Source organism: Helianthus annuus, chromosome 3, assembly GCF_002127325.2.
Source record: "Helianthus annuus cultivar XRQ/B chromosome 3, HanXRQr2.0-SUNRISE, whole genome shotgun sequence".
Taxonomy (NCBI): domain Eukaryota; kingdom Viridiplantae; phylum Streptophyta; class Magnoliopsida; order Asterales; family Asteraceae; genus Helianthus; species Helianthus annuus.
In genome coordinates this window covers 62264881-62277090 of record NC_035435.2, presented here as the reverse complement: position 1 = coordinate 62277090, position 12210 = coordinate 62264881, and the positions used below count along the sequence as shown (strand labels likewise).

The 12210-nt window shown below is 39.3% G+C and overlaps 1 protein-coding gene across 1 annotated transcript; it reads left to right on the top strand.

Moving 5' to 3' along the window:
• Nucleotides 1-3201: 3201 nt before the first annotated feature.
• On the top strand, nucleotides 3202-10005 carry LOC110931729 (golgin subfamily A member 6-like protein 1). The gene is made up of 3 exons (XM_022175112.1): nucleotides 3202-3367; nucleotides 3470-4287; nucleotides 9859-10005. The coding sequence occupies exons 1-3, from the start codon at nucleotides 3202-3204 to the stop codon at nucleotides 10003-10005; spliced, it is 1131 nt and encodes a 376-aa protein (XP_022030804.1).
• Nucleotides 10006-12210: the final 2205 nt, after the last annotated feature.

Sequence of the window (12210 nt, the reverse complement as noted above, 5' to 3'; positions counted from 1 at the left end):
GGAATCTTTAAAAAGAGTAAATTACGATTTTGGCCCTGTGGTTATATCAGTTTTACTCTTTTAGCTCATAAAGGAATTTTTTAACATCTGAGCCTCCAACGTCTTTTTTTCTAACCCTTTTGGCCCCCAACGTCTTTTATTCTAACCTTTTTGGCCCCTAAAAGTAAATTGATGGAGTTAGTGTTAGGGGCCAAAATGGTTAGAAAAAAAGACGTTGAGGGCTCAGTTGTTAAAAGATTTCTTTTTGAGCTAAAAAGGTAAAAGTGATATAACCACAGGAGCCAAAATCGTAATTTACTCTTTAAAAAATATCTTAAATTTATAATTTAATTTTGAAGATAATATTTTATTAGAAAAAATAGAATGATTCTATCCGACATTAAAAGTAAGATAAGATTTAATATTAATTGATTATTTATTATTTGATTAATTGATATAAGATAAGTATGAAAAGGCGGGAAGTTAAAACGTAGACGCCTTCAGTGAATGACACGTATCAGTTATTGGTTTCTTTTATTATATAGTATTGATTTATATTTATACCACTAATTATTATATACCAATTATTAGTAACTTTTGTACACATGAGGGTGTTATACCACATGCTTTGGGTGGTTTTCAAAAAATAAAAAAAAACTTTGAATTTTTACTTTTGTAGATGCACTAATGTATGTAGCTTTCGTCTGTATGTAGTCTATTTTGTGCTGTTAGTGTCGTTGTATAGTTTTGTATGTGTTTTATATTATATCTGGGATGATACAGTACTAAACGTGTTTTGTAAAGTCCATCCGGACGGATGGACAGGGTCATCTAGACGGATGATCATCCGGTCAGCTGATGGTCCGGATGATCATCTGGTCGGCTGATGGTTTCTCCCAGTCAGAGCTCGCCTGTAAATAGGAGACATGGGTCTCACTTGTATCAAACAGTTCTGATCTCAGAGGCGAAGCTCTTGCATTTTCTCACCAAAACTTTGTACTTTCTACTATTTCTAATGAGAATGGAAGCTTGGAACTGCACATTCATTGTTGATCTTACTCCTACACCGCGATTGGATTCCGCACTCTCGTGGTGATCGCAGATCTGACCTGAGCGAGTTCATACGAGCCGAATTCATGGTCCTCACAAATGGTATCAGAGCTTGGAGGTCGGATTCGGAGAGGATCGACAGCGATTTACTAGCTGATTCTATTGGAGATTTCATCTGATTCTTCATCTATTTCTTGATTTCATCTTAGTTCTTCCTTCTCTCATCTCAAAACACCTTAAAATTCAAAATTGACTAAGATTTCATGGTTAAAATGGCCTAAAATTCACATATTATGTGCGCGATCTGTTAAATAACAATACTACAAAGTTTCACAGCAAAATTCGAACAAAATCGATCAAAAACCATGAATTTTGAGATAAAATGTGCTGACGTCACTCATTCGATCGGATAGTCATCCAACCGGATCGCATTGTTACTGAGTTCTTGTTAGTTGCTGACGTCATTACTCATCCGATCGGATAGTCATCCAACCGGATAAGAGTCTTTGTTGTTTGAAAGTTTGAGGTGGTAGCTTGTCGACTGACCATTCGATCGGATAGCCATCCGACACTTGTCCCATTTGTCACTTGATCATTTCATCCGGATAGCCATCCGGACGACTGATCATCCGATCAACTATTTTGTGCACTCAAGTTTGACCGAGTTTGACTTTTTCAGGTACTACAATCATGGGTGACGAGTTTCTAAACCCGTTCGGTGACTTTTTCGCCTACAACAGCACTGGAGCTACATCATCAGACGCAAATCCTAAAACAGCTACAAAAGCGATATCAGATTCGCTTAGCGTGGACAGCGCCTATGGCACGTATAGCAAACCACCGAAGCTTATGGCTATCGAGGACTACAACCGTTGGGCAAAACGTTTTGATGGTTGGTTGAGAGCCTTTGCTTATGATAGTTGGAAGTGTGTTTAAAATGGATACAATAATACAAGAAGTGATTATGAGAATTTACGAGATGATGAGCAGGAAGAATTTATTGTTGAGAAAAAAGCCATTGCACTTTTACACCAATCTGTACGAGACGACATTATCTCTTTAATCGATTACGAGAATGCAAAAGATTTGTTGGGTAAATTGGAGAAAAAGTGCACGGGTGGAGAGGAGATCGTTAAAAACAAGAAGTCACTATTGAAAAAAGAGTTTGATCTGTTTGCCTGCATGAAAAACGAAAGTGTTCGTCAAATGATAGAAAGGTTCTGCCATTTAAAAGCTGAACTGGACATATTCAATATTAAAAAGGATCAAGAGGAGGTAGTTGATAAGTTGTTTGAAGCACTACCAAACGAAAACGATTGGCAATATTTTGCATTGGTGCTAAAGAACACAAAGCCCATAAAAGATATTACATTGAACTGGTTAATTGAGAAGCTGGAGGGGCACGAGTTGGAGATCAAAAAGCTGAAAAAAGTGAATAATACACAGTATCAACAGAATGTAGATTTGTACTACAGAGGTAGCATGATTCCAAAAGCTTCGTCACCAAAGACTGCTTTCAGTGTTGAAAGTTCAAACACAGTTGTAAAAGAGAATTCAAGCAGTGGGTCTTCATCGAGTGGTTACGGGTATCATGGTACTGGTTCAAGTACACCTACATCGTCTGCATCAAACCCTCAGCAACCTCAAAGTGCTCCAAACGCTAACGTCTTTCAATGTAACATTGTCGTCAACCTCAACAACGCCCAGAACTTCAATGTAGAAACGGCTAAACAACAAATGGTGTTTCTTGCATCGATTTTGGAATCTTATGAAAGTCTCGTAGCTTGGAAGATTGGTAACACGAATCTTACTAAAGAAGATTACGATCAGATTGACCCAGAGGAGATGGACCTTATAGATATCTGTTGGTGTATGGCTAGCGTTATTCACCGGGCACAGTGATTCATGGAGATCACAGGGCGACAGTCGATTGGGGGCCGTCAACAAAGTTAGGATTTGACAAGTCAAAGGTGACTTGTTTCAAATGTAAACAAAAAGGTCATTTCAAGAGGGAATGCCGAAATTCAGCCGCTGATGAAACTACGAATCCTTTTCATGATGACTACTATAGAAAAGCAGTTTATCATAGAAACCGTGAAGAACCACCAAAAATGAAGCAAATCGAAGACAATCCGAAAGATAAATCGAGAGCTCTTGCGGTGATTCAAGACGATGAAGGGTTCAACTAGAACAATTTTCTTCCAGAGGAAGATGCTGTTGGTTAAGCGTTCATGGCACAAGTCGAAACAAAATCAACATACAACTGAGAAAGAAGTCTGGCACAGAGAAAATATCAAAAAATGTATGAGGCCTTCAAAGAAGCTAAGAAAGCAAAAAGGTGGGATCCAGACAGGGTGCTACTTGGATCCGAAAGGAAATATCTGCATTAATCTGAAATCAATTGATTTCGAAGCTCTTGTAAAGTCGATTCCTTCATAAGAGGAGCAGATAAAAATTGGTGCAGAGAAAAGAGCTGAGAAGGAGAGATTGAGACAGGAGAGATATGAGGAATTTCTGAGGTCTAAGGAGTCTAAGAAGGTAGATGAAGGGATTATCGATGTTAAAGTAGAGATGACAGCCGAGAACTTAACAAAGATGGCGGACCAAGTCATGATGGCAAAGGCATTAGAGGTAGATTCCACATCCGCTTCTGAGTCTGAGTCGTCGGAAAAGGTCAGTTCTAGTGGTTCAGATAGTGAACCATGTAAGGCTGAAAATGCTAAGTCTGAAAGTGATCGCAGAAATTGCATGAAAGAGTGCAAAGTATGTAATATACACGAGTATCTCTCTCGATCGCAAATCCAGGAGCTGACAAATAAAATTAACATTCTAAACAGAGAAGTGATTGGACGAGACAAACTGGTAAAAAGTTCAACTGACAGAATAAATGAGTTAACTGAAAAAATTAAAACTGATGAAAATGATGTTGAGCATTTTCGAAAAGAAAATGAAAATTTGATGCTTGAGAACATAAAAATTTCTGAGGATTTTGACAAATTAAAAAGTACAATTAAAGATTCAGACGAACGAAACATTGAAACTCGTCAAGAAAACTCGGAATTATCTAGTGTTCTTCAAGCAAAAGAAAAATTAATAAATGTTCAACTGGATGAGATTGCGAATCTCAAGCTTCAGTATCAGGAAGCTAAAATTGAGAATGAGAGAATCAACTTGAAGCTGAACAGTTACACTTCTGCCAGCTTTGTTCTACAACACATAGTTCCTAAACCAATTGGACAGAACAAAGAAGGTGAAGATGTATATTGTGACAACCCAAGAGTTCAGGGCCTTTCCTTTTCGCGTCACTTGTTTCATAATCTTATTTTCGTAAATTGTTTTACATTGTATCGTGTGCTTGGAATATGAATGATTGAGAGTATCATTATGATCGGCTATTACAAGAAAACTTAGGAACAGGAATGGGTTAATGTTTGATGTTTGGTCATGTCTTGTGCACATCACACTCGATGAAAAACTTATAGCGACGAAAGGGGGTGTTTCATCAAAACAAATCCCCGGCGAAGGTGGTCTTTCGCCAGGAGGTCTTTCGCCATAAAGGGCTTCGGCCCAGACTGTACGCGGCCCAACCGTTACGGTTATTATGTTTGTAGAACTCTTGCAATTGGGAGACGTAACACATAAACCCTAATCCTCTCTATTTTGAACGGTGAACCCTCTTCTTCACTCTCCCAAATCGACGGCAGCATACCTTTGTCGAAGCTCCCTGCCTCCGAAACCTCTCATCTCTCTCGTCCTAATAGCCGGTAAGTGTGCTCACCAATTTGGTCATGTTTAATTGTGTGTTTATATGTCGAGTTGTATGAATACGAGTAGGATTAGAACATGATAGTGGTAATCGGTGATTTAGTATTGAGAATTGTGATGTGCGATTCCTGATTATGATTAGGTGAACTTGTACTACCTAGAACCATATTTAAATGGTATGAATTATGAGATGAATAATGTGTGAATTGAATATGATTATATGTAACTAGATGGTGAATTGTTATTGGGTTAATCATACTGTTCGATTTGTGTGTGTGTGTGTGTGCATGAATATCAATATTAAAATAGTAGGGACGCTTAGGGTTTGCAGGTCACCATAACCATCTAAGTTATCCACGGCGAAACATAGGTATTTCGCCACCTGAAGTTCCGATGAAACACTAGTGTTTCGTCAACTATAGCTCGACGAAAAAGGGTAGTCTTTCGTCACACCAGGCCTCGGCGAAACATATGTTTCGTCATATAGGGTATTTCGCCAAGAAGCTTGCATGGACAGTAGGTTATGATGTTTATATGATACTGTTAGCTAGTCTGGTCTGACTGAATTAAAGGGCGTGCGTTGGTTGTTGTTGATGATTCAGCGATGATTGATGGATATATGAATTGATCATAATTGATTGAAATAATTATGTAAATATGTAACGAATTTCCATGATTTAAGGTAAAGTGAAACTGATTGCACACTTACAGACTGTTTGTACTCAGATGCATAATGAAAAACAATTAGTGGTGGGCCGATCGCACACTAGGACATGGGTTATATGGTGGGTTTGGGCCACACATGCACACTTCGGCCACGAATTGATTATGTTAAGTAGGTTAGAAGATTAAGTCTTACAATCTTTGTTGGGCTTAACTTCAACTGGGCCGCACCAGTTTGGACTTCCGGAATGGGCTGTCAAGTTATGGCGGGCCTTAAACAGTTTCGATACAAGATTTTGTAATCAAATGACTATTGAGGGTTATGAATTATTGTTATTATATGCATGTTCATTTGAATGAGGATTGGACGGTTAATATGTGTTATTGTGATATCTGAACTTGTAATGTGAAAATACATATGGCCCGAATGCTCGTTGTAACTTGTGTGATAATGTGTGCCATACTTGCTTACCACTTGTGGAATATATACAAAGAATATGTGATTCTATGTAAACAAAACTGACTGTCATTGGAACCATATTAGGGTTTGGGGTATCCAACGATAAACAAGAAACTAATCTAACCGAGCAAACTAAGGTGAGTTCACTACTCTTTTTCCAAGCATGCGTTTCGGGGAGGAATGTCGGGTAATGGGTTTGACTGGAATGTTAAACCTCGGTTATTGGTTAATACACGTATATCTATCAATCAAGTCCCTCCTACCGATTGTTGCTTGTTGGGCAACGGGGTATTAGTTAATAGCGCTATTTAGGTTTGGCACCCTCACACCGCACCTAGTAGGTCGGGAGTGAACTAATGACCCCCATCTGGACCAATGCTATGATAGAGGCATTGGGGTTTAGGGCAAATAATCTGGAGCCATCGGCGGTATGCGTGTGACTAACAACATCGAATCCATGAAACGTTTTAATCTGGTAACTGGTATCTAAACACGTTAACAAACTTTGAACTCACCAGCGTCGTCTGACACACTTGTCTGCATGCTTGCAGGACTATAGGGTTGTAGCATTGGGAATTTGATGTCTGGAAGGCTGGAGTGGTCATGGGTCGAGATACATGGTATCGCAATACAAGTCTAATGGTTTTTGTACATGTGATTTATAAAACACTTAACAAATGAGTTATGCTTTCACTTTATACAATGAATTATATGTAACATTTTGTAACATTTTATGTTAATGAATGAAAGTTATATTTAAATATATTTTATGAGTTCAATGTGATTGGTGGCTAGATCCTGGTACGTCACACAACCCGCGGTGTTTCCGCAAGTGGTATTTTGGGGGTGTTTCCGCGATCATTTCATGTTGGAAATCTCACCCTGGGAGGGTGTGGTGCGCGTGGGAAGCGTGGCAAGCTTATTTTGCGTACGTTGAGTTATTCAGAATTCTGGAAAGAATCAGTCATGTCACCTACAAACTCGAGCTAACCGACAAATTGGGTAACGTACATGATATCATTTATGTCTCAAATCTAGGGCAGTGTTTGTCCGATGAAACGCTTGTGATACCCTTATTAGAGTCTGAGGTTAATGACAAGTTGCAGTTGTTGAGGAACCTACTGAAATCATGGACCAGGACGTCAAGATTAGTTAGCATAGTCAAATTCCAATCGTGAGAGTTCGTTGGAACTCAAGACGTGGACCGGAGTTCACGTAGGAACGCAATGATCGGAGTAAGCTCTAGTATCCTCAGTTGTTCAAACGGTTGTACCAACTTCTGATATCATTGGTGAATTTCGGGACGAAATTCCCTTTCAAGTTGGGGATGATGTGGCACCCTCAGAAAATCCACAGTCATCCTGATCCAACACCTTGTTGTTATGGATTACTTATCAAATTTCGGGACAAAATTTCTTTCAAGTTGGGGATGTTGTGACAACCCGAGAGTTCAAGGCCTTTCCTTTTCGCGTCACTTGTTTCATAATCTTATTTTCGTAAATTGTTTTACATTGTATCGTGTGTCTGGAATATGAATGATTGAGAGTAACATTATGATCGGCTGTTACATGAAAACTTAGGAACAGGAATGGGTTAATGTTTGATTTTTGGTCATGTCTTGTGCACATCACACTCGACGAAAAACTTATAGCGACGATAGAGGGTGTTTCGTCAAAACAAATCCCTGACGAAGGTGGTCTTTCGCCAGGAGGTCTTTCGCCATAAAGGGCTTCGGCCCAGACTGTACGCGGCCCAACTGTTACGGTTATTATGTTTGTAGAACTCTTGCAATTGGGAGACGTAACACACAAACCCTAATCCTCTCTATTTTGAACAGCGAACCCTCTTCTTCTCTCTCCCAGATTGACGGCAGCATATCTTTGTCGAAGCTCCCTGCCTCCGAAACCTCTCATCTCTCTCGTCCTAATAGCTGGTAAGTGTGCTCACCAGTTTGGTCATGTTTAATTGTGTGTTTATGTGTCGAGTTGTATGAATACGAGTAGGATTAGAACATGATGGTGGCAATCGATGATTTAGTATTGAGAATTGTGATGTGCGATTCCTGATTATGATTAGGTGAACTTGTACGACCTAGAACCATATTTAAATGGTATGAATTATGAGATGAATAATGTGTGAATTGAATCTGATTATATGTGACTAGATGGTGAATTTTTATTGGCTTAACCATACTGTTCGATTGTGTGTGTGTACATGAATATCAATATTAAAACAGTAGGGACGCTTAGGGTTTGCAGGTCACCATAACCATCTAAGTTATCCATGGCGAAACATAGGTATTTCGCCACCTGAAGTTCCGACGAAACACTAGTGTTTCGTCAACTATAGCTCGACGAAAAAGGGTATTCTTTCGTCACACCTGGCCTCGGCGAAACATATGTTTCGTCATATAGGGTATTTCGCCAAGAAGTTTGCATGGACAGTAGGTTATGATGTTTATATGATCATGTTAGCTAGTCTAATCCGACTGAATTAAAGGGCATGCGTTGGTTGTTGTTGTTGATTCAGCGATGATTGACGGATATGTGAATTGATCATAATTGATTGAAATAATTATGTAAATATGTAATGAATTTCCATGATTTAAGGTAAAGTGAAACTGATTGAACACTTACAGACTGTTTGTACTCAGATGCATAATGAACAACAATTAGTGGTGGGCCGATCACACACTAGGACTTGGGTTATATGGAGGGTTTGGGCCACACATGCACACTCGGGTCACGAATTGATTATGTTAAGTAGGTTAGACGATTAAGTCTTACAATCTTTGCTGGGCTTAACTTCAACTGGGCCGCACCATGTTTGGAGTTCCGAAATGGGCTGCCAAGTTATGGCGGGCCTTAAACAGTTTCGATACAAGATTTTGTAATCAAATGACTATTGAGAGTTATGAATTATTGTTATTATATGCATGTTCATTTGAATGAGGATTGGACTTTTAATATGTGTTATTGTGATATCTGAACTTGTAATGTGAAAATACATATGGCCCGAATGCTCATTGTAACTTGTGTGATAATGTGTGCCATACTTGCTTACCACTTGTGGAATATATAGAAAGAATATGTGATTCTATGTAAACAAAACTGACTGTCATTGGAACCATATTAGGGTTTGGGGTATCCAACGATAAACAAGAAACTAATCTAACCGAGCAAATCAAAGGTGAGTTCACTGCTCTTTTTCCAAGCATGCGTTCCGGGGAGGAATGTCGGGTAATGGGTTTGACTGGAATGTTAAACCTGGGTTGTTGGTTAATACACGTATATCGATCAATCAAGTCCCTCCTACCGATTGTTGCTTATTGGGCAACGGGGTATTAGTTAATAGCGCTATTTAGGTTTGGCACCCTCACACCGCACCGAGGAGGTCGGGAGTGAACTAATGACCCCCATCTGGACCAATGCTATGATAGAGGCATTGGGGTTTAGGGCAAATAATCTGGAGCCATCGGCGGTAAGCATGTGATTAACAACACTGAATCTGTGAAACGTTTTAATCTGGTAGCTGGTATCTAAACACGTTTACAAACTTTAAACTCATCAGAATCGTCTGACACACTTGTTTGCATGCTTGCAGGTCTATAGGGTTGTAGCATTGGGAACTTGCTGTCTGGAAGGCTGGAGTGGTCATGGGTTGAGATACATGGTATCGCAATACAAGTCTAATGGTTTTTGTACATTTGATTTATAAAACTCTTAACAAATGAGTTATGCTTCCGCTGTATACAATGAATTATATGTAACGTTTTCTAACACTTTATGTTAATGAATGAAAGTTGTATTTAAATATATTTTATGAGTTCAATGTGATTGGTGGCTAGATCCTGGTACGTCACACAACCCGCGGTGTTTTCGCAAGTGGTATTTTGGGGGTGTAACATATATTCTGATGGAACCGGGGTTTGGTATCACAAGGTTCCACCACCAATGAGAAATAACTTCACGAAAAAACAATCAGGGTTGGTTAATGAATCAGATTCAAGTGAGAAAAGTGATGCTGAAAAGTTACCAGATAACATTGATGTCACGTTTAACTCACAATCCGATGAAGATAGCATTTAATCTGAGGTTGTGAAGGATGTTGTTGAAAAAGTGTTAAAATCTGACAGTGATTCCACAAATGAAGATGATGATTGTTTCTTGAACAATTACATCCCGAAACCTAAGTCCCAGAACAACTTAGAGGAAGAACAGACTCTTGTCATGTACAAGATGAATCGTTCAGATAAGTTGTACTCTGATAAAGAGTTTCTATTTGAAAATATTAATGTGGATAAGCTGAAAAAGGTTTTCAAGTTAGTTGAAATTGATGTTTCTGATGTCAATGGTTTGTCAAGTTCAAAAAGGTTTTTGAACTTTCAAAGGGATAAGTCTTACTACAACAAACCTAGTGTACCACCACGTTTTCACAATAATAATCAAAACAGAGGGTTTGGTGGGCATAAGGGTGGTAAGAATTATCAGAGAAAGAACTTTCAGAAATCAAAGTTTGTTAAAAAGACAATATTTGTGAAGAGCTCAAGTTTAATGGCTAAACAAGAATCAAAAATCTTTTTGAAAACCAACGAAGAATTTCTAGTAAGAAAGTCTCACAACCGCAGACTGATGGTCAAAATCGGGTCGTCGACACCCGAATGTGCTTCAAATGTAATCAGCACAAAAATGCACCAATCAACGATCTAAGTCTGTGATTATCGAGAACTCCAAGAAGTCAAACGATGCTAAAGGAAAGACGCCTATGTTTGTTGAGAAGAAGATTCCTAAAAATGAAAATGCTAAAATCAATGCTAAACCGATTGAACAACCAGTCAAGAAAACTGAATCTTCCAAACGTTTTCCCCAAAAACAACAAACATGGACGCCCAAGTCACAAGTCAAGGCATCAACTAAAACAAAACCAAAGGTTTCTGAAAAGCAGAAGTCGTCAACCAAACCGGTTGCTAAAACTGTACCTTTGGATTTGTATCAGAAGCTTCAAAAACAAACTTCTTCGACCACACCGGGCAACAAGTATGTTCCGAAAAAGGTCCAACCATCTGGTCAACCTAAAAAGGATGAATTTTTCTTATACAAAGAGGTTGAGGTTGGAACCGAGATGAATTTGGAAATGAATGACAAAAACTTCCCACCACTTTACACAATCAAAATACACCTCAACATCAAGCTACCCGAGTCAAAGGAGGCTTGGGTTGGTTCATCATCAAACTAGGGCCATGATCCTATGTTCGTTTTCGCCCAGCTCTGATGATGCGCTCCTTGCTCGCGGAACTACATACCGGAAAAAGAAAAGGATCTCTCTATTACTTTGAGAGGAGAATCGTTGGTTTGAATAGCATTTGAAATGTGCAGGAGCTCCCAAGATCTGTTTCAAAGTGGATTATGGATAGTGGAGCATCCAGGCACATGACAGGGCGGAAGAGCCTACTATATGACGTTAGAGGGTTTAATGGTGGTTATGTTGGTTTCGCCGGAAACCAAGGTGGTCGAATTATTAGGGAGGGCACGTTATCCAATGGTGTCGTTTCATTCGAACGAGTTAACTACATACCAGAACTGGAGAACAATTTACTGAGCATCTCTCAAATTTGTGACAGAATGTACACAACGCATATTACCGACAAAGAATGTCTGATTCTGAAGCCGGGGTTTGTTATCCCCGAAGAATGGATCATCATGCGAGTGCCGGGGAAAATGATCTGTACGTTCCTGACATGAGTGTTGCTACAACAACTTCAGGTCATCCTCAGTGTTTTGTGTCAAAAGCTACCGAGAAGTAGTCAGTGTTGTGGCATCGGAAAATTGGCCACATTCACCTGTGAAAGATGAATCACCTGGTTCATAACGATCTAGTCAAAGTGTGAATCTGAAAAGTTTTCATTTGGAGGGAGAGTGCATAGGCTGTCCAAAAGGAAAGCAGCACAAGAAGTCTCACCCCAGGAAGATGGAGAACTCAATCTCGAGGCCACTTGAAAGACTTCACATGGATTTCTTTGGTCCTGTGAACGTGAAGAGTATTACTGGTGATTTATACTGCTTAGTGGTTACCGAAGACTACTCGAGATTTTCGTGGGTAATGTTCTTGAAATCAAAGGATCAAACATACGAGGGTTTGCTGAAACTGTTCAAGAAGATAGAAAACTTGTACCACACCCACATATGCCGTTTACGGAGTGATAATGGTACCGAGTTTAAAAACAATCAGATGGAAAAGTTCTGTGACAGAAGGGGTATACTGCAAGAATTCAGTGCGCCGTATACTCCGCAGCA